Here is a 23,024-nt window from a genome sequence, read left to right as displayed (position 1 = left end):
AGCTTCTTCCTCTGAAGGGAAAGGGGAGTCTGTCGTTCAGTGTCTATGACAGTGGTCTTCAGACTTGCCTTGTGTCACCCCCTACCAGAGATGGTGATTCACTGGGTCCGGAGTTCTGCTCGATTTTATAAAAAGCTCCCATGGTGATTCTGATGAGCCAACAGGGTTAAGAAGCATTTACCTAGTGAATAACACAGCAGTCATAAATTGTACCCGTGATGTTTGTTTGAGAATTATTTTATGAGAGAATAATGAAACTGTCAGCTTTATGGAAACATGCCTGAACTTAAATGGTCTGTTTTGTTCCAGGAATTTCAGATAATTTTCAACATTTGGTTTTATCTCTGACTAAATACTCTACATTGAGCTGCCATCTGAGTCTGAGAAAGTGATCTTGGGTTCATTTTTGAAAATGTTAGGAATAAGGGGCAAACTTAGCTTGTAAGATTTCTCCCACTTCACATTGAAAATGGTGGATGTAGGAAGATGAAAGGTGTTAAATCTTCTATGTCAGGCAAACTGTTCCTGGGTCCTACTTTGTAAGCTGTTTCTCCCCCGAGATTTCTGTGGACTTCATGATAGTATGTTTGCTTGAGAGGTTCATGCAACTCCTAAAACTTCACACTAATTTCCATTCTTGTGTTTTCAGACATGAAACTTGCAGCAATTCATAACAGCCATTTAGAGACATAATAATACTTTCTCTAGAATAATAAACCTGAGTAATCTTTCTCATACCTTAAATTTATATTAAACTTACATTTTCTCTTCTAGGTATTCTCATGGGAGCAGTTATAAAAATTATAGAGTTTAAAAAACTCGCAAATTGGAAGGTAGGTTCATTTTTAACATAATTATGGGTTTTTTGGTTGTTCTTAATTTTAGCAACACTGATAGTTATGGTGGTTCTCTTATCAATGAAGTTTATATTATCACATTAATTTTTTAACATTCTATTAGGGTTGATACCTTTACAACTTAGCTTGTTTAAATATGTATCTGTTTCAAGTTAACATGGAGCACTAAATGTTATGTTATTTATGCACATTTTTATAATCTTAAGGGAAGGCTCTAATTAGCATTATTTATTTATTTATTTATTTAACCTTAGAGAAACACCAATTGCTTGCCTCCCTCACATGTCCCGACCAGGAATCGAACCCAAAACCTGGGTATGTGCTCTGATTGGGAATCGAACCTGCCACCTTTTGGTGTACAGGATAACATTCCAACCAACTGAACCACACTAGCCAGGGCTCTAATTAGTGTTAAATATTAAACAATGTTGATAGCTTCCAATTCTATACTCACAGCTGAGAATAATAAAACATACTTGTCCAACACTGTAGAGCTTACAGTATGCTTTACAAACTATAGCTCATGCTGTCCCCATGATATCCGTGGGAGGTAGATTGAGTATTATCATCACCCCATTTTTACAGATGAGGAAAGTAATGCCCGGAGAAGTCGGGACATGTCCAACGTCACAGAACTATGAAGTGGCTGAGTTGAGTCATGTGTCCACACCCTCTGGCCCTGTATATTCTATATTTTCTCCATGGCACCATGCTGGCCTGAGTTTGTGGAGGTCCGTGCCTTCGTGTTTACACAGTGGTCATTAGAGAGTGAGCATCATCTTGTGGCGTAAGGACTAATTGAAACTTGAATTTAAACTTGAGCATTCATATTGAGTAGAGAGATTAACAAGTGTGTTACAGAATGGAATTGTGAATGGAAATAAGGTCCATTTCAAAATATTAAAGAATTGGATGGTTAAAATTTATCACATTTGAGCTCCCCCTGGGGTTAATCTGCCTGCTAAGCTGTAGAGCAGTGGTCGCCAACCTTTCGGACCTCACTGACCACCAGTGATCTGCGGACCACCAGTTGGCGACCGCTGCTGTAGAGTATACACTTTGTAAAACAAGCCATATGACCATTGTTTGAAGCACAATTTGAAATTGTTTTACATAATATTCAGGAAATATTATATGTTTAAATGAATTCTCAAGTGTATATTCAGCTTCTAATAGTACAGAACCCCCCTTAGCTGAGCTGAGGCTGGGCAGGCCCCACTGGAGCACATTGTGAATGGTATCTCTGCCTCCTGCAACTTGTTAAATTTAACCATCCTTGCTGGGGCTCATCCTAGGCTGGGGGGTACAGACTGGAACCCTTTCTCTCCTTTTAGGCTTGTCAGAGCCTGATCTGTACCTAACACATTTTGTTTCATTTGATTTAAAAGCAGTTGATCAAAATTTAAATTGATTTAAAAACAATTTAAAGTTGTTTTATTTTTAAATATTATTAATCCATATAAAATTCTGGAATTTTCACATAAAAATCTGAACTCCTAGCTTCTCTTGAAAAAGCATCTCTCTTGCCCTAACCGGTTTGGCTCAGTGGATAGAGCATTGGCCTGTGGACTGAAGGGTCCCAGGTTCGATTCCGGTCAAGGGCATGTACCTTGGTTGCAGGCACATACCCAGTGGGGGGTGTGCAGGAGGGAGCTGGTCGATGTTTCTCTCTCATAATGTTTCTCTCTCATCGATGCTTCTAACTCTATCCCTCTCCCTTCCTCTCTGTAAAAATCAATAAAATATATTAAAAGAAAAAGCAGCTCTCTTAACAGCAGCCTGCATTCTTCCCAGCAGAAATACAAGGCACCGAGAGGCAGCTGCTCCCCTGGTAGGCACCATGTGGCCCCTGGAAACCTTTGAGTTGTGACCCTGCTCTGAGTGGTGAGAGGAGAGGAGGGCAGGTTATCTCACACTTTTAGTTTTACATGCTTCAGTGTTAGTGAATTTATTTTTACAGATGTTTCAAGTTAAAATAATAGTAATACATTTAATAGTACAGACAAGTGAGCCAAAGTTGGGTGATTAATTAAGTGCCTGCAGAGCCATCCAGGCAACCAACGCTTGACCTCAGAAAAGGGCAAGGTTTCTAGCGGGGGTGATAGGGGCAGGCTTCCTGGAAGACCAGTGTTTGTATAACGCTGAAGCGGGAAGCAGGACACCTCTTTGGAACCTGGGTGCCACAGGGAGCAATTGGAGAGAAGAAAAGCAAGGAGCTTGTTGTTTTTTTCTCCAAGTTCTATTTTCAGGCTGTCTCACTGGGCCTGCCTTCTACTGTATTGTCATATGTTCAATATATTTCTCTAAATCAATTGCTTTTTTATTTATATACATTTTTGTAGCAGTTTTTTTAAAGCTTTATTGTGGTAAAATATACATAACATAAAATTTTCCATTTTAGCTATTTTCAATTGTACAATTCAGTAGTATTAAATACATCCACAATGTTATATAATCATCACCACTATCTATTTTCAGAAGTTTTTCATTAGTGGAAACTCAATCCATTAAACAATTCCCCATTCCTTCCTCCCTATTTGACCAGGAATTGAACTGTGACCTCCTGGTTCATAGATTGATGCTCAAGCACTGAACCACACTGGCTGGGCCCTCCCACTTTCTATTCTTTTTTTTTAGTAGCCCTATTCTACTTTCTGTCTTAATGAATTTACCTATTCTAGTTGCCAAACGTACGTGAAATCATATAATATTTAGCCCTTTGTGTCTGACTAATTTTACTTAGCATGTTGTTTTTAAGGTTCATCCATGTTGTAGCATATATCAGAATTGCCTTTCTTTTTGTGGCTGAATGATGTTCCATGTAGGTTTGTACCATACTTTATCTATTCATCCGTTGATGAACCCTTGGTTTGTTTCCACCTTTTAGCTGTTGTACATAATGCTTCAATGAACTTTATTTTAAAGGAAACATCATAGTACTGTTTTAAGTGGAAAACCAATATCATTTTTATAAATAAACACTATAAAAACAAAGGAATACTGAAGTCTCTAAGGCAGGGGTGGGCAAACTTTTTGACTCGAGGGCCTCAATGGGTTCTTAAACTGGACCGGAGGGCCGGAACAAAAGCATGGATGGAGTGTTTGTGTGAACTAATATAAATTCAAAGTAAGCATCATTACATAAAAGGGTACGGTCTTTTTTTTTTTTTTTTTTAGTTTTATTCATTTCAAATGGGCCGGATCCGGCCCACAGGCCGTAGTTTGCCCACGGCTGCTCTAAGGCCAAGCCTGTCGAGAGGTCAGCACACTGGAGAGAGGCTGCACTCACTGTGGCACCAGGCTGAGGTGGCTTTGACTTAACTGGGATTGAAAAAGAATCCAAAAGTACTGACTTTCTCAGTCTGCGGGGTCAGCGGTATTTGACACACACTTCTCAGGTGCCACTGAAAATCATCTCAGACTATTTTGGGGGAGATGTTGCCAAAGGAACCAGGGACCTTTCTGAAACACTATTCACCGCAAAGTGGTGGATGCATTTCCTGTGGCCGCTGTAACAAACTGCCACAAACTGGGTGACTTAAAACAACTGGGATTATTCTCTCATCGCTCTGGAGGCTAGAAATCTGAAATGAAGGTGTTGGCAGAGCCTTTAGGGAGCAAATCCAGGCTCCCAGGGAGAGTCCTTCATTGTCTCTTCTGGTGGCCCAAGTATTCCATGGCTGTGTCTCTGCCTTAGTCCATCTTAACACGGCCTTCTCTGTGTCTGAGTGTCCTTTTCTGTCCCTAATGAGAACACTGTCATTGGGTTTGGGACTCATCCTAATCCAGGATGATCTCATCAGGATCCTTCCCTTAATTCCATCTGCAAAGACCCGATTTCCAAATGAGGTCAGACTCTGAGGTTCCAGGTGAACATGAATTGGGGCTGGAGGACACTATGAAACCCATTGTAGGTGGGTTCGCCTTCTTCCCAGGGAAGGGTTAGTTTCTGAAACTCCAAAAGAATCTGTACAGTGGCTCCACTGCACAGATCCTGAGAATTGGTTGCCCCACAAACCCAGAGATCAGCCTGTTTCTTTTCACGTGGTCCCAGCCTGAGTCATGAGCTTGTTGTACAGGCAGTTATTTTAAGACTTAATCAGAAGTCATTATTTGCTTCTATTTTGAGCCTTTCTTAAATGCTATTTTAGTCTTTATGGTAACAGCTGTACATTTTTAAGAATACATTTAGTTATTCTTTTGAATAGAGAATTTTGACAAGAAACCAGACTATCAAGATTGTGGCATAGAAATTTTCATATGAAAAATGGCCTAATTTTACAGTATTTTATGACTACATGTGTATTACATGTAGTCATTTTGGGCTTGAAGACCAATATGTGTTTTCCCCCAACCCACCAACAATTAGAGAAATATGTTAACATAGAAAATCCAACTATTATTTCATTCCACTGAAGATGGTAATATCTAGAAATACCTTTCATAATTGCACTTAATATTGGAATCTGGAAGCATGGTGAGGGACTGGCTTGATAGCCATGTCCCAAGTTGTGAGGGCATCAGGAGGGGACTCTTATCTCAGTCAGATGGGAAAATGGCAGAGTTACCTGTGACAGAGAAAAGGCAGAGCCGTCATAGGCACGTGGAGGGTTTACTTTTCCTCTCAGTGAATTGTTTTAGGGCTTACCATTTTGGAGGGTTCCATTTGTGGGCTTGTTTTTTAAAGTGTTCTGCTTGAATTGAAAAGTTTTTTACATTAAAATTAATGTTCTTTCCTTAGTAAAGGATAAAAAGCATACAACTGTGTGGAAGCGATTCATTCTGCTTTTTCTTTTGCTAGTCACCTTTTAAGCTCACCTTACTTTTTAAAAATATATATATATATTTATTGATTTCAGAGAGGAAGAGGGAGGGAGAGAGAGAGATAGAAACACCAATGATGAGAGGGAATCGTTGATCAGCTGCCTCCTACACAACCCCCACTGGGGATCGAGCCCACATCCCAGGCATGTGCCTTGACTGGAATCAAATGCTGGACCCTTCAGTCGCAGGCTGATGCTCTATCCACTGAGCCAAACAGGCTAGGGTTGTCTTACATTGTTAAATACATTTTTTTTTTAGTGGTGGTGGCGTTAATTTTTATTTTTTTGTCTGTCCTCCTGCTTGGTTGTTTTTATCAGGTAGTTATTTAAGCATGGTATGTTTCCACTGGGCCAGGCCTGAGAGAAGAATTACTTTGGCTCTTCATTGATAGATTTAGTTCTTAATTACACAAATTCCACCCCTCTAAAAATACCCATTTTATGTTTACAGGAAGAAGAAATGTTTCGTCCAAATATGTTTTTCCTTCTATTGCTTCCACCTATTATATTTGAGTCAGGATATTCACTACACAAGGTAAGACTCCGGCATATATTAGTGTTTTTGGTCTGGGTGGCTTCCTGTGTTGGTAAGGCAAGTTCCTTAGAAGCTTGGGTGTTGATTTAGCAGTGGTGTCTCCGTGTACACATCCTGGGTATGCTGGACTGGACTGCCTGACTTGTGGACAGGAGCAGACATGGTCAATGGGCTGCTTTCATGGTTTCAGGCAGTGTGGCTTATTAAACTAGTGTATTCCATAGAAGGGAGCTTTGCCTAGGAAGATGGCCAAAGTGATACTAAGTGGTACACGGATGACACAGTGACTCTTCTTGTTGGACACAGACTAGCACATGTTAAAAGGATGGAGTTTGTCCTGGGTGAACAGGCACATGTAGTCTGGGCCTTTTGATTCTCTTAGCTCATCAAGTGGGGCTGTTCTCCCTCCTTAGGCCCCTTCATCCTTCAGTATCTCCCCTCTCAGTACCCTGCCCTGGGCCTCAACTCCCAGCTTGTATTCCCCATCTTCCCCCGCTCCCCAGTCCAGCTGCTCTTCATAGGCTGGAGCCCCATCTTTCTGCCTCATCTTCTAGCTCCTTCTGGCACATTCCCACACTCCCATAGTTTTTCTGCTCATCCGGGCTCCACCCTTAAGAGTGGCACTGCTGGCACCTGCATAGTTCCCTGCTTTGCCTTGTAATTTCTGGTCTCTGTCCTCCAACTTCCAGTGGGACTCTTTCTGCCTGGGCGGGAGTTTCTCCCTTTTCAGCTAGTTTTGTGTGTGCGCATGGGTTTTTTTTCTTTGCCTATGAGTTTTCTTTAAATGTAAATGTATTTAAGTTTTAAAATACACGGTTCAACTTAAAATGTTAGTAATAAAGTTATTTTGTGAGTATGGTAAAAAATTATGAAGGTTGAAAGGAATAAGATTTGGCCTACCATTGGAAAGAGGAAAGAGCCTGGGCTTTGGAGCCAGAGACCAAGTTCTAATCATGTGCTGCCCCCTATGGATTGCTTCTGGGTACAGCAGAAATTCAAAACAAAAAACAAAAACAAAACACTACCTCTCAGATTGCTTTCAAATTTACATTAGCCCTAGCTGGTTTTGCTCAGTGGATAGAGCATCAGTCTGTGGACTGGTGGGTCCTGGGGTCAATTCCAGTCAAGGGCACATGCCCAGGTTGCAGTCTCAATCCCCAGTAGGGGGTGCGCGGGAGGCAGCTGGTTAATGATTCTCTCATCATTGATGTTTCTATCTCTCTCTCCCTCTCCCGTCCTCTCTAAAATCAGTAAAATTATTTTTTTTCAGAAATTTACACTAGATGAAAGAATATGTGCAAAGCACCACCCATTACGTTAAATAAATGGTAGTGCTTCTTGTTATTAATAATACTTATTATTACTAATATTAATATTATTAGTAGTAGGATGAACAATAACATAATAAAGACTTAATTTGTCAAGAAAGTTTTGGCTAAAACATACAAATTAATCTCTAATTTTTCCCCTGGGTACCAAAGCAAAAATATTCTAAGATGTTCAGTTCAGAATTTTTAAATTGTTATTTTATTATTATTATTTAGTCCTTACCAGAGGATTTTTTTTATTGATTTTCAGAGAGAGTGGAAGGGAGGGTGGTGGGGAGGAGAGAGAGAGAGAGAGAGAGAAACATCAACATCAGAGACACATTGATTGGTTTCCTCCTGCCCGCACCCCAACCAGGATTGGGGATCTAATTGCAACTGAGATATGTGCCCTGGATCGAGAATTGAACCCATGACCCTTTGGTTCATGGGCTGATGTTCTAACCACTGAGAAAAACCAGCCAATGCTATTTTATTGTACATCTATCCACCTAAAATGTGAAAAGGAAGTTTAATTTAAAAAAAAAATTCCCAAGTCTTATAAATTACTGACACCAGGTAATTGTTAAAAAGAAAACAAGCAAGGAGAAATTGAAGGTCAACATCTTTTATTCTTTCATTTCATAAATAATTCTTTAAAAAAAACTATCAGCAGATTATGAAAATATTTAAAAACAAATTTGAGGAAATTATTTTGATTTTGACTTAAAAACGTAACACTGATTACTATGTTAGAGCTTGGAAAGTTTTATTTTCTAATTTTTTGAGGGAAGGAAAATAAACTTGTTAAAAATATGAGGAAAATAATAGTTTTTAAAAAATCATTTCTTGGGATAGTGAACACATAATACAATACAGATGATGTATTACAGAATTGTACACCTGAAACCTATATAATTTTATTAACCAATGTCACCCCAATAAGTTCAATTGAGAAAAACAAACAAAAAAATAATCTCTTTGAAGATGGCTTTCCAGCAAAGAATGTGATAATTTATGTGAAAGGTACTAATGTGACTTGGAAATGTGAATTCAGAACTGTCTACTTCTTACCTTCCACCAAAGAAGATAGGAAGTCAACTCTGAATGTTTTATTTTAATATTGCTCTATTTGCAAATGTAAATTTGGACTTGGAATAAAAAATTCAGTAAGACTATTCTAAGTTGATATGCATTAGGTAGACAGGTATTAGCTCTTTAAATTATTAATATCATACAAAGGATAGAATGATAAGTATGTCAGAAACAGATATATTCACTTTGTATACCAAAGGCAAATTCTTATAGTGTGGTAACTTGTATTTGGGTAAATTTTCAATATCCAGATTAATATTAACCAACTACATATATTTATCAGAATTAGGTCCTTATAAATAGACCAAGACTTAATTTAATCTATCCTATATAATAAAAGCCTAATATGCAAATCAATCAAATGGTGGAACGACCAGTTGCTATGATGAGCACTGACCACCAGGGGGCAGATGCTCAACACAAGAGCTGCCCCCAAGCCCGCAGGCCCCAGGCCAGTCAAGGCGGCTGCCAACGGGGACCCCCAATCGCCCCACCGGTCGCCCCACAGATGGGCCCTGATTGCCAGCCAGGCCTACGGACCCTACCTGTGCACAAATTTCGTGCACTGGGCCTCTAGTTTTAAAATAACAAAAGCAGCTTTTTGCAAAGACAAACTCATAGATGAAAGCCTTTTGTTTAGAAAAAAACAATCATTGTGTTTGACTTGAGTTATTTGAAAGTTCCTTGTGCGCTAAGGATTGATATGCCAAGCAAAGTAATTGAATGCCAGATTATGGGCAGCAGAATAAAAATTGCAATGACTAAAGCAAAGAAACTTCCTGAAGGAGACAGGATTAGTGAGTTGTCAGGGTTAAGCTGAGCACACCCTTTTGAAGTGAGGTTTAAAATGTCAGTCCCTGTTTTCTATGACTTGACAGCTCCTGAGTGAAAAGATGGGATCCCTTGTCCACGCTCATAATCAAGGGGTTGTCAATGTTCCCTGGTGTTGCTCCTAAGTGTGTCCACAGGATTCTAATAAACAGCTAATTTTCTTGATTTTATGGAAATGTAAAAGATGCTACCATGCTACTTGGACTCAAATATTTTCTCTTAAATGCCATAGAGTATAGATGGAAATATATTTCATCTGTCATATTTATATTTGATGATGATAGAGTGAAATAAAATTGTTTAAAAGACCTAGAAAGCAGAAAGGAGTTTCTGATATAATAATCTACTGTCTTAACACTCTTTGTAGTAATGCACCTTTTCTTAATTAAACAAAAAATTATAATTGTATAAACTTTGGACTTTGATCAGACATGGAACACGATTAATTACTTTGGTACCTACTCAACTGGGCATCTTTCACCTGACAAGCATTATTTTCAGTGACGTTGTACAAAAGCAGATGTGGTCATTGCTCCTGTTGAGCCTGCAGCCTAGTGGGAAAGACAGATATCAGTCAAATCGTTACATAAATAAATGTAAATTTTCAGCCATATCAAGTGCTGCCAGGAGAGGGTCATTATGCATTGAGAGCATAGATCAGGATCTGACCTTGCTAAGGGATCAGAGAAGGCTTCCCTCAGGAAGAGTGTCCTGAGAACTTAGGGTGATTAGAGTTCACCAAGCAAAGAGAAAGGAAGAATGGTCCAAACCCAGGGAGCACAGTACGGTTGAAGAACAAAAAACCACCAGTGTGACTGGCATCCAGAAAACAAAGGGGAGGATGTTAGAGGCCTTCCCTCTAACCATCCAGGCTTTGGTTGGGTTTTAGCTGCATTTCGAGTGGAAGTGGGGGTCAGAGTGAAGGTAGCACAATCAGATTTGTCTTTTGCAATGATCATTCTGGAAGCCCTTGGAGGGCAAGGAGCCAGGAATGGTTGAGAGTTGCTAGAAGCTGTAAAAGTGGTCCTGGGGAGAGATGATGGCGGCTTGGGCAAGGGCGGTGGAGATAACGATAGAGAGAAGCAGGGAGATGTGAGTGTCATGGGGAAGGTAAAAGCCACAGGCTCTGTATTAGATGTAGGCATGAGAGAAGACTCCCAGATTCCTAGCTTGCCAAATAGGTGGTGCCCTTCACAGAGAATCAAGCATGTCAGGAGGGCCAGGTGTGGGGGCCATGCCTTCATTGACTGGACCAGTTTTTCTAACCATTTCTCTCATTTCTCCTCTTTCAAACAGGGTAACTTCTTTCAAAATATTGGTTCCATCACCTTGTTTTCTGTTTTTGGTACAGCAATTTCTGCTTTTGTAGTAGGTGGAGGAATTTATTTTCTGGGTCAGGTAAGAAAAAACATCTGAAAATTTTTGAAAATCTTACATTCTTAGAGCTAGTGCAGGGAGGTGAAGTAGGAACACCTCCTGGGGCCTAGGGTTCACATTCAAAGTAAATGCTCCCCTTGAGGGAAATCCAGACTTATATGAGGCACAGTAAAGCCATGCTAAACTTGTGTTTCAACTCAGTGTCCTTGAAGAGCTTTGATCTCTGGAGTTGAGTGAATTTTTCCCATAATCCTCAAAAGTATTTGTTTGCTCTTACTAGCAAATCAATATCGCCTTATGTTGGAATGCCTAAAAATAAAGCAGACTAGATATCACCAAGATCTTCAGATTATAACAATATCAGTTGTGTTGTTAGGTATACCGAATCAGGGTTAAATGCTCATTTTTAAATTGGAATTTGTGTTTCAAAAATTACCGATGATTCTGAATATGTTCACTCAATTCTAACTCATCCATCTGTAGAGTTATACACTCTGGATTCTCCACCATTGCTAAACCAGTTCCCAATATCATCAATTGGGTGTTTGAGGTTCAAATTATTTGAATTCATTCAAATCAGACCCACCTAGGAAGGTAGTATCTGTGGTTTTGCATTATGCACATTTGTGCAGGTCAGTTCTCTTCCTTTATGGTCAGAAGCAGGAAGTTTACCTGCCCCAGTTCTGTAAAGTTCGAGGTTCAGACAGCTGGGCGACAGGCAGATTTCTCCTATTTGTATCAGATGTGCTTGCTTCCTTTGATGGCTGTAGGCTAAAGCCCATTCCATCTGATTTCACCTTCACTGCTGCCTCAGTGGCACCAGAATAAATGTCTGTCCTGCAACCTTCTTCATTGCCCAGCTTCTAGTACCAAATGGTAATAAACTTTAGAGAAGAAAACTCTTCTAAATTTGGCTTGAAAAATGTGGCATTCTTTGCCATACTTCTGTGGTATGATAATTGGATGCATGTCTAAACTAAAACTTGGGACTTTTTAAAAATGTTCAAGTGGTTTGAGGACTGAAGATGAATGTCCTTATCCATTTGTGATAAAGCACTAATGGACATTTTAATCTTCTTGGCTGTTCTCCAGGGGATTTTTTTCTGTCTGTGTGTTTGTGTGTTTTATTTTACAGGCTGATGTAATCTCTAAACTCAACATGACAGACAGGTAAATCTTTCATACTCTAACACTACGTGACTACTTTTGAGACACAGGAAAGAGTTCTCCGTATTAGTTCCTGGGTGTGGTACCTCTCTGTTCTTTTTCTCTCTTTGTTTTGCTGATGATTTCTCTGTAGAATCTATTCTGAATTAATTCGGGTCCCTGGAATTAATCAAAACTAATCAAGGAAATTTTGAAGATCCCTAGTCAGACATTGCTGATTGGAATGATTAATTTAGTTTAAGCTCTGGAAGGAATAACTCTTGAGTTAACTGCCCCCCAAACACATACACACCACATGCTGCACCATTGTTTTATTGTAAGAATTCTCTTCAACTGGATTTATATCTTTTCAATGGCCACAATGAAAGTCGTCTTTTCTTTGATTTATTAGGGATGAAGGGGGGAGTGAGGTGTGAATATTTTTGCTCTGAATTTCCACCAAATTGGGTGGAGGTCCACTAGGGGAGCAGATGGGGCCAAGGGTTCTACTGCGCATGTCCTCCTCATTCTGAAATTACTCCAGTGAGCTCTCAGAGCTGCTGCCTTGGAGCCCAGTCCAGGAACTTCCATAATTAGCTTAGCAAGAGGCCACCTAGGCAGCTGTCTCTCAGATGGTGCCAGATCTAGTACTGAAAAAGTGCACAAGCAGAGTTCAGCCTGGTTTCCCTGCTCTGAAAGTCCAGTGAGGATGCAGCCCTGCTCTGTGTTTCTGCATCCACAGCACTTGGTTCTGTCCTGTGGCACAGCTCGGGGAGCACTCAGGAAGCGGGAGCACTGAGCCCGAGTCCCTCCCATCCGGTCAGCCAGAGCTTTCAGCCTCTAGCAGCACCTTGGGGACTCGAATCTTGGAGCCCTTTCCATGGGCAACATGCCCCTGATAACATTAGGTCCGATCTCTTTTCTCCCAGGCACATAAATTTCAGTGTTTTGGTTATAAGATAGTTTTGATATGTAAACAAATAGCAAAAGTCACATTCCTATTCCATAAAGAACTGGAAATAAAACAGAACTGGTGCCCTGCATTTTGTAGGTATGTTGCCAGTGAAAAGAAATGCCCCGAGCCCAATCCAAGTCAAAGAAGAGTTCCCAGTGTTCAGTCCTTCAACCTGTTTGGGGGCAACTGGTTAGAGACACAGAAAATGCTTGATAAATTCTTATAAAATTGAATTGGGCAGATGCTTGGGATGTTCAGGTGAGAGGAGTAAGAGAATTGTTCCGTAGACAAGCAGAATAACAGCCAGGTGGAGGTTCTCTCTCTGGGTGCAGACGCTTCGTTTCCTGTGGGAAGTGACTGCCCCACAGCTGGGGAGGTTCTGCAGGGCCTGGCGGAGCGCGCCACAGGGGAAGCTGGCCCGGTGGCGCAGGGAACCAGAGGGCACGCCTGTCTGAAAGGAACAGCCACTTCTCAGCTCCACCTAGTAATCACCATTATGGGCCCAGAATTACTCAATATTAAAAAATAGTTTTCAGCCCGCTGGCGTGGCTCTAGTTGGGTGTCGACCTATGAATCGGGAGGTCACGGATCAATTCCCAGTTAGGGTGTATGCTGGGGTTGCAGGCTCAATCCCCAGTGTTGGGCGAGCAGGAGGCAGGCAATCAATGATTCTCTCTCATCATTGATCTTTTTATCTCTCTCTCTCCTTCTCCCTTCCTCTCTGAAATCAATAAAAATGTATTTTTTTGAAGTTTTTTTCAAAAGAGGCCAGGTTTTTAGATATTAATAGGGAATTTTCTGCTTTTCAAATGTTGACAGTTTATTCATTTCTTTATAACACCATGCAAGTCAAACATGGGACCCACAGACCTCTGCACTAGAGAAAACATTAAACCTAAAGCTTTGTTGCACTCTATTTTAGTGATATTTCTGCTGGAGAGATATTTTACTCTTCAATGCACCCTGAATTATTTCACCATCCTAGGCTGTTTCCTTTGGTTTTTTGATGTCGCTATCCTTTGAGATGATGGAATCAAGAAAACACACTTTTAAGTTGAACTTCTAGCTTCTGATCTTTTTAAAAAACTGGGTCATGAAGGTGTGAAATGGAGCAACTGATGGCAAGGTCACATGACCCCTTAGATTCAGGCCTCTTGATGACTCAGGCAGGCCATAGTTCAGACTTTTCATAGTCTCTGTCGGAAATGCCCTGCCCCAATTTAGATTCCCAACCAAAGCTAAATGTGTTATATAATTTATTCAGAGCATTTCCCCAACCCTTTATTATGAACATACAGCAAAGGTGGACATTGTACAGTGGACACCCACATGACCATCACAATGTCAGGAATCTCTTCTCCGCTGTCCCAGCTCAGCTGTTCCCTGACTCACTTTATCCTTGGGCACATTCACTCCATGTGGCCACACTGACGGCTCTGGGCTCACGTCACCCCTCAACCATCCCTGCCAAAAGGGCCAACCTAATTCCCCATGACCTGGTGATGACCCTTGTTCACCAAGCCTGGGTTCCCTACCCACTCCTAGATGCCCAATGCAACTACATGGATGGAGGGAGAGTAGGCTCCCCAAAGGAAAATGGGGGTGCTATACCAAAACCAGGGTGCATGGTGTTCAGGAGGGAGAACCATGCCTATCTGCTCTGCTACACAGCACTAAAGGGTGGATGGAGGGGCCAGCTGAGCCAAGCAAAGTCAGCACACAGCACACAACCCATCAGAGGCTCCCAAAGCTCTCCCCACCCCTCCTCTGCCCCCTCCATTTCAGAATACACTTTTTAGACATTCTTCTTCCTTCAAGGCCCCTGAGATGTCCGCATGGGTGATCAGAGTGGGGGTAAAAGAAGAGAGATGAGAAGGTCTGAGCCTGGGTTGCAGCACAAGGGCTTCAAGGCCAGCTGCCAACCACACAGGGCAGTCGTTTGGTGGCATTGCCTGTCCTTCCCTCCCGCCCAGTCTCCACAGACCTCTCTGGGCCATGCTCAGTACCACTCCTGGGACTGTACCCATGACCAAAACACAGCACCCTCACCCTGGCACTCACTGAAGGCGAGAGGCAGGCAAGGTCACAGCTCATAAGACATGTGACAGCTTCTGTGAGGACAGAAAGTCTGGGAACTGGCTCTGAGCTGAGCCTGTCTTTTGGGTCTGGTCCTCAGGTTGGGGTCCAGAGGCTCTCCTTGAGGTGAGCAGGCTCTCCTGGTAGAATTCACCCGAGTCACACTCACAGGGAGCACCCAGGAAACCAGGACTGGAATGGGGAAGGCAGCCGAGCATCTCCCCGGCCAGCACCCCTCTCCCGGAGCCCGAGTCCAGTGACCAGTCAGGGTTGCTGCAGACGGCGGAGTGGACAGAGCCGAGTGACTACCTCTTCCCTCGCAGACTGCAGGGTGGTGAGGGCAGGAAACGGAGGTGGACAGTCTCTGGCTTACATCCCTCATGCAGGGCTGTTGCGTTGGGGCTGCGTGTTTTGCCTGTGATGGAGGAGGAGCAGACTGACCATTCTGCTGGCATAGAAAGAAGGCAGCTCCGGGCATAACAGTGAGGGAATAGGAGGCTTCAGGAACACTGAGGTAGAAAACAGGCAAACTGCTGAGAGAACGAATCAGCCAGACTCCTCAGTGGCCCACAAGGCCCCAGGGGGTGATCTCCCTGGCCACCTTCTACCATCTCCTGCCACTCGCCCTCGCCCTCACCCTCACCCTCACCCTCACTGTACAGCTGCCACACTCGCCCTTTTGTTTCTCAGGCAACCAAGCTGAGTCCCACTTCAGCGGTAGTGGCTGTTGCCACGGCCCCCAGATCTTGGCCTGGCCATCTGCTTCTTGTTCAGATAAGTCATTTCTTCAGAGGCCTTTCCTGACCACCCAATCTAACTGTCCCCCCACCCCTGGCCCCTGCCAGGTTACTCTTCTCTCATCACCCTGATTTCCTGTGTAAAACATGCCGTTTCTGAATCGGTCTGACTCTGGATATTGCTATATCTAGTGGTGTGGTTAGGGGCAGCAACTCTGAGCCAGATGCCCTGTGTTTGAATTCTTGTTCGCTGTCCCACCGTGGACAAGTTCCTTAACATCATTGTCCCTCAGTTTTCTCCAATGTATTCAGGGCAGTAATAGTACCATCTCCTATGGTGAATCACTGAGTTACTATATGTAAAGTGCTTAAGTGCTTGGGACATGGTAAGTGTCACAGAAATGTTTGCTGCTATTGTTACCTTTGGTGCCTGAAACACATTTGGCCATTCGTACATATTTGTTGGAGGAAATGAGACCTTCATGGGTACCGTGGACAAGAGCCGCTGGCCTGGTGGGAGGCAGCACTGAGGCTGGTGCCTGCCAGCCAAGCTGGCCATCCTCTGAGCACCTAGAGCGGCTGCTGGCCCTTGGCATTTTTTAGATGTTACAAATATGAGTGGAGGCTGGGGTCGGTCACAGATGGTGGCAAAGGGCAAAGCAGAGGTCAGACCCAGGAGCCCATGGGTCATTTGGGGGAGGCCCCTGAGCTATCATGGTTCCAACTGCTCTGACCAAAAAGTCTGGGAACTTTAATGCATTTAAGCAAAAGTCTTCCATCCATCGCTGGTCAAAGTGTTAATACTTAGAGTGGGAAACCAGGCCATTCCTAACAACTCTTAGAGTGAGCATTTCACTGCTCCACCCACAATGTCAATTCACAGATAGCACAGGGAAAAATAGGGCATCTCTGTCATTACTTCAGCTATAGCGTGTGTATTTGTTATATCAAATACATTCCCCGGCTTTAATGCTTTAACATGTGGAACAAGTGATGAGCATTTCAGAGTTTGCCCTTCCTGTTCCCTTCTTTACAGTTTTGCATTTGGCTCCCTAATTTCTGCTGTCGATCCAGTGGCTACTATTGCCATTTTCAATGCACTCCACGTAGACCCAGTGCTCAACATGCTGGTTTTTGGGGAGAGTATTCTCAACGATGCAGTCTCCATCGTCTTGACCAAGTAAGTGTGCTCTCTTCAAGGGACAGAACTGAAGGTCCCAGTAACAAAGGGACGGATGTTTCCATGCAGCTGTGTGTGCAGTTGCTTGTCCTCTGGGTGATCAGTTCACCCACTTCTCCATCTTTCTGTCCTGACAAGCCCTGATGTGCCCTAGGGAGGCTGTCAAGGTCCAGAGTGATCCCCCTTTTATGACCTACCTCTTAGCAGGAGTTTTGAGCACAGCTTCCCATCTGCACCACTGGGGATGCTTATTAAATGAAGCATTCCCAGGCCCCATCCTCAGAGCTTCTAAGTTGGTGACTGGTCTGGGGTGAGTCCTAAGAACTTATTTCTTTCTATGGGTTTACTTTGATCTATTTGACCAATTCCCTGTTATTGCCTTTTTCACATTTCTCTTGGTAAAAATTTCTGTAGCTTCATTAGGAAATTCTCATACAGCATGCTATAAGACCTTTAAGAAATCTGATGGTAATATATTTTTCTTATTTAAGATCTACCCTGTAAGCTTCTTAGCTTTTGGGTTTTGACTTTTATCTCATATTCTGGTTGCACATATTGAATAATTGTGATAAAGAATTTTGCCCAAATTGGAGATGACATCATGAGTTATTTTTAGACATTAGGAGCTAAACTCAATGGCTTTGTCTCTAATTTATTTAGTCTTTTAAGAATCTGTCAAAAGTAGGGCCTTTTCTGAGCTTTTCCATGTCTCTTTGCCACAAAAAGGCCAAAGATTAGGCAATAACTTTCTTTTTAAAATGAGAAATGATGGAGTCATTCATTATAAGTAGCCAAAGGTTCTTCCTGGAAAAAGTGCTTTTGAAGGCCAAGATCACCTATGATGACAGTCCCCCAAACTGCATTTGTGGACCACATGCATAGATAGTTTCCAGCCTCCACCTCCACCACTGCTGGGACACAGGCTCCGGTAGGAGTCACTAACTAGGTCGTGTCCAGCCTCGCTGACTCTCCAGACATGCTACAGGCTGGTCATCTGCCCTCAGCATGTGGTGATGGCCTCTGTGTTCCAGACACTGTCCAGAGACCAGTTGGACTTGACAAATTCAATCCAAGGTGAGAGAAAGATGTTCACAAGGAAGTGAACACAATGGTGCAAGAGGGAAATAGTCACTCTGAAGGATTCGAGTGAGGTTTCTCAGGGGAGCTGTCTTGTGAGCCATTTTCAGTTAGAAGAGGGAGAAAGGAGCATGGTGGGTGTGCCCTTTTTTGCATTACAGGAGGGAGCTGTTGTCAGCATTCCTTGGTTTATAAGGTAGAATCACGTCTTGTTTTTAAGGGTATACTTAATAAATGATTGTTTTCAAAGTGATCTGACACATTTATCTTTGCAACTGAATATAGGAATGAATTACCCCGTTTTTAAAATATGTTTTCATTGATTTCAGAGAGAGGAAGGAAGAGGGAGAGAGATGGAAACATCAATGATGAGAGAGAATCATAATAGGCTGCCTCCTGCATGCCCCCTAATGGGGATCAAGCCCACAACCCAGGCATGTGCCCTTACCAGGAATCGAACCAGTAACTCCTGGTTCATGGGGTGGACGCTCAACCACTGAGACACACTGGCCCCGCCTATCCGCTTCTTTAATGTTTTCACTTTCGTGGTGCCAGAAAGTTAAGAAGTATCTTCGGTTTCTTCATTAACTTTAATTAAATTAGTTTTAGCTTTGATTTGTTACTATGACAATTTATTCTTAAAATAATTGCTGTAAAGGAAACCTTTTGTTCTCTCCAGCTACAGCTTAAGCTCATGAAATGGAACCTGAAGCAGCATTGTCTTATATTCTTAAGGTGTGAGAAACATGACCTGAAAAAATAAAATGTAGAAAATTACCAGGCCAGAAAGAGTCCAATTCTGCTTTCATTTACTTTGAGTTTAGGGATCATTGGCCTAAGCCTTCTCTCCATAAAAAGAAAGCAGCACACTAGCTGGTGTACCATCTGAGGGAGTCATCTGTGGTGGGGGCTCAATACTTACTGTATGCATGTGGCCCACAGATCATTTGGGAACTGTGGGTGATCTTAGCCTTCAAGAGCACTTTCCCAGTAAGAACCCTTGTTGGATCCCAGTATTTCCCAAGGTGGGATGTTAACCTGTGATCTACTAGGAAAGAAAGGGATGGGGGGAGGGGGTATTGTACATTTAGTGAGTTTGAAAAACATTTGTGTGAAAAAAAAGTTAGATTAATTTTTTTTGCAAGACTTCCCACAACCTTTATTATATTACATTGTACAGTGAATTGCCATGAAAGGCTTCCTGAGGTTATTTGATCAAGCTATCAGATTATCAGAGATTACCTTGCTCTAAAATTATACCAATTCATGAAATGTCAAGTAATGAAGCTGAATATTATTATTGACAATTCTTCGCTCTGTGTACTTATTCAGCAAAAATTTATTGAGTGTCTTGTGGGCTAGGCACTGCCTCAGGCCTGGGACATACTGCGGTTAAACAGGATTGGTCCTCATGGAACAATTAGTTTCACATGCTGTGGAGAAGGCGCGCCACAGCAGGGCCGGTAAATGCTGGCCTGTGCAAAGGGGTCCCTGAGGAAGTAACACTGACCTTGGGTTCTGAGAAACAAACTGGGAAGTTAGGGAGGCCAAGGAGATGAAAGGTGACTGTAAGGAGGTGCCAGTCACAGTGGGGCCTACCCTGAAGGAGGAGAAAATGGGATCAAGAAGTGTGGCAGGGAGAGGAGTCAACAACATAGGGATTGGGCCGGAGAATAGAAAATAACGGTGGCCAGGAAGCCAAGTTAAGAAGGAACACAAAAATGTCACCACCCCTCCACTCTCTACTCTAAAACACAGAGGTAGCTGATTGTATCTCCCTTCTAACTGACTGCTATATGACCTTCCCAGGGTGGTGGTAACAGGCAGTCCACCATCTTGCCCCAGAAGCACAGGTATGGATGTAGTTACCCAGCAGCAGGAAAAGGAAGTCACCCCATCCAGAAATGGAAAATTCTGCAAGCCTGACTTTTTTAAAAGCCTGCCTTATGGCGCAAGCCTGCTTTGTCCCCAGCTTATAAAAGCAGCCAAGCAGAGCCAGCCCCAGAGCCAGTTTAGAGGACCAGCCTCTGTGCTGCCTCCCTGGTGCTCGAGCATAACCTTAATAAAATCTGTCTGGAAATTTCTCGGGGGGTTCCTGTTGACTTCTATCGTGGGTAACTCAAGAACCCCAACTCTGTTAACAAGGTTATACTAAGAAGACTAGGCTTCCTCCTACAAAGCAGCAGGAAATTGTTGATGGGTTTTGAACAGGCCAGTAACCTGATCAGATGTGAATTTTATGGGGATCATTCAGGCCATTGAATGGAGAATGGGTTGGGCCCTAGGAAGACAAGGAGGTATAGAGAGAGCAATGGGACAGCAGATAGTAGGGCAGAAAGGGAGAGAAGTGGATGGACTTAAGAGACAACCTGACGGTAGAATCAGACTGCAAGAGAAGGATATTTAATGAGAATAACTCCATTTTAATGGCATAGCAGTTTTCCCTTTGGGGATAAAACCAACAATTGAATTCAATGGCTTCTGACAGTTTTACTTTGTTCTTTTACAATGAAAGAAAAGTTCTTCAATCCTTCCTCCTAATGCCTCCTAAATCCACCCTCTCTCACCCATCACCTGTACCCAATAACAGTTCTTCTTTAGGTGGCTCCATTCTAATCTGACTTCATGCCAGAGCCTTAATTTCCAGTTGTACCACAGGATCGCCCCATACTAGAAATACTCCCCAGGGCCTTCAGGATGAAATACCAACTCCTTCACCTGGTTCATCAAAAGCCTTTCACAGGTCCTGTGCTGCCTGCTGCTCTGGCCTTGCCTCTTGCCGCTGTCCACCCCACCGCACAAACACCCCCATTCTTTTTCTGTATTTTATCCATACGAACCCCTGTAATCGAATGCTCCCAGAACGTGCTTGTATTCTCAGGCTCTCTGCCTCTGCACATGTTGTTCCCTCTGCTTTCCCTCATTGTCCTTTATCCCAAATCTAAACCCAGCCCATATGTTATGAAGAACCTCCTTGAGGTTAGATGCCCACTTTGTGTTTCTACAGCCCTTTGCCCTTACCCCACATGGTCATTAGTTCCCATCTCATTAAACTGGGCACTCCTTAAGGGCAGGGCCTTTGCGCTCATCTCTGAACCCCCAGGAACTGGCATAGTACCCGGAACAAAGCAATGTGTGACTCACTAAATGATGGACCGAACGAATGACAGAATAATCAAGGAATAAATTTTGAGTTCTAAGTTAATTTCTAATAACTTTGTCTATAACATTTTAACTTCTTTCTGTTTTTCTTTTATTTCCTAGCACAGCTGAAGGTTTAACAAGAAAAAATATGTCAGATGTCAGTGGGTGGCAAACATTTTTACAAGCCCTTGGCTACTTCCTCAAAATGTTCTTTGGCTCAGCAGCACTCGGCACTCTCACTGGCTTAATCTCTGCATTAATATCCTTTCACTGTGATGAACATGTGTGGCTGAGAAGATTATTCCTAATTATCTCCATCTTTAGCCATTTTCTCCTATGCCTTAAGGGGACCAATTTTAGTCTAAGGTTGGGTTTGATGGAGGATTTTTATGCTTAGTTGTGGTTTGAGGAGCACTTTCATTTAAACTCAAGGACTTTTAAATTTAACATGTGAAATTTAGGGTGTCACTTTTTAAAGCTTAAAAAACATGTATACTGTTGAATATTAGATCTGATTTGGGAGACTTCTTAGTTCCTAGAGGATGATAACCACATTCAGATAATTTTCACTTTCTGCAGTCTCTCTTTTCACATTCCAAAAATTGGAAATTAATTTCCTTTGAAAATGTCAAATTGAGAAAATCTGGAAGTGTTTATCTGAAAGGACCAGAAAAGAGACTTTCAGAGTGAGCTCATCTGAGTTATTTGCAGATTTTCTTGCTTAACTACCCATAAGCTTTTCCAGCCAGAGAAGGAAAGAGGCTTGTGAAGCCCAGTGACACCTTTATTGCTGTAGAAAATTCGTCATGTTCTAACAGGAATAGGCACCCGACCACTTCTGTGCGAGCCTAAGCCTGCGTCTCAGGGAGGTGCCACCTGGCCCTCCTCCAGGAGCAGTGTGTCTCACAGATGGCCGGAAAAGCCTCTTTTGCCTGTGACAGGCATGTTTGTCTGCCATCCTGTTGAATTTTTCCTTCGACTCCTGTGTCCAGAAGTCTAAAGGCTCTAGTGAGTTGGTTGACAGCTTCTCATATTGTACCAACAAACAGAATGGGAAATAAACTTTATCCAGCTCAGTATTCTCCTCCTTATTTATCTTTTCTTAAAAAGAGTCGGGGGAGCATCTGCTATAATGAAGCTATGTGAATGGGTGCTGTGAGTTCCAGCAAGGGCATGTGAACAATATTTGGAATATGTAGAAGACTCTCCTTTGACAGATGAGTTTGAAAATCTCCAGGAATAGGAAAAGGGGCCCTTTGATGGGGCATTGAACCCCAAAGTTCTGGAAAACACCATAAGTTCATCTCATCTGATGCAGGAAGAGGAGGTAAAAGAGTAACAAGGCCCCAGAAGGGACCTGGCACTGTGGGCTATCCGTCTGCAACTCCAGCTTTGCCCCCCACAGGCCTGGCACATTCCCAACTTTCCAGGTCAGCATTTTTTAAAGATATTTTAAATTGATTTTTAGAAAGAAAGGAAAGGAGAGGGAGATAGAAACATCAGTGTGAGAGTGAGACATTGGTCAGCTGCTTCCTGCACACCTCCTACTGGGATCAAGCCCACAACCCAGGTATGTGCTCTGCCTGAGAATCAAACTGGTGACCTTTCAGTGCGCAGGATGATGCCCAACCAACAGAGCCATGGCCAGGGCCCAAGTCAGTATTTTTAACTGAGTTAACTTAGGTTGATTTTAATTCCCCCCCTTACCATTTTTCTCAAGAATTTACATTTCTTACTTTATCAGATTCCCTTTCTTAAAACAACTGTCTCCCTGCAAAGAAAAAAAAATCCATGATGACAGGTTTTCAATTGTTACCTTAGAACGTTGCAAAATCTTCTATTGTTCAACTTATATTTGGAAGGCAGCAGTTTTGTGACTTCACTAGA

General features: G+C 42.5%; 1 protein-coding gene across 1 annotated transcript in view; it reads left to right on the top strand.

Moving 5' to 3' along the window:
- SLC9A8 (solute carrier family 9, subfamily A (NHE8, cation proton antiporter 8), member 8) overlaps positions 1 to 23,024 on the top strand; it is a 59,870-nt gene that overhangs the window by 17,881 nt on the left and 18,965 nt on the right. The window contains exons 4-9 of the mRNA XM_015560711.1: positions 775 to 833; positions 6,132 to 6,215; positions 10,742 to 10,843; positions 11,958 to 11,992; positions 16,773 to 16,916; positions 21,258 to 21,396. Of these exons, the coding sequence (XP_015416197.1) occupies positions 775 to 833; positions 6,132 to 6,215; positions 10,742 to 10,843; positions 11,958 to 11,992; positions 16,773 to 16,916; positions 21,258 to 21,396 (563 nt within the window). The remainder of the gene's footprint in view (positions 1 to 774; positions 834 to 6,131; positions 6,216 to 10,741; positions 10,844 to 11,957; positions 11,993 to 16,772; positions 16,917 to 21,257; positions 21,397 to 23,024) is intronic.

This window comes from Myotis davidii, unplaced genomic scaffold, assembly GCF_000327345.1.
Source record: "Myotis davidii unplaced genomic scaffold, ASM32734v1 scaffold935, whole genome shotgun sequence".
NCBI classification, from domain to species: domain Eukaryota; kingdom Metazoa; phylum Chordata; class Mammalia; order Chiroptera; family Vespertilionidae; genus Myotis; species Myotis davidii.
The sequence above is the reverse complement of the archived record's forward strand: the minus strand, read 5'-3'. Positions and strand labels throughout refer to the sequence as shown.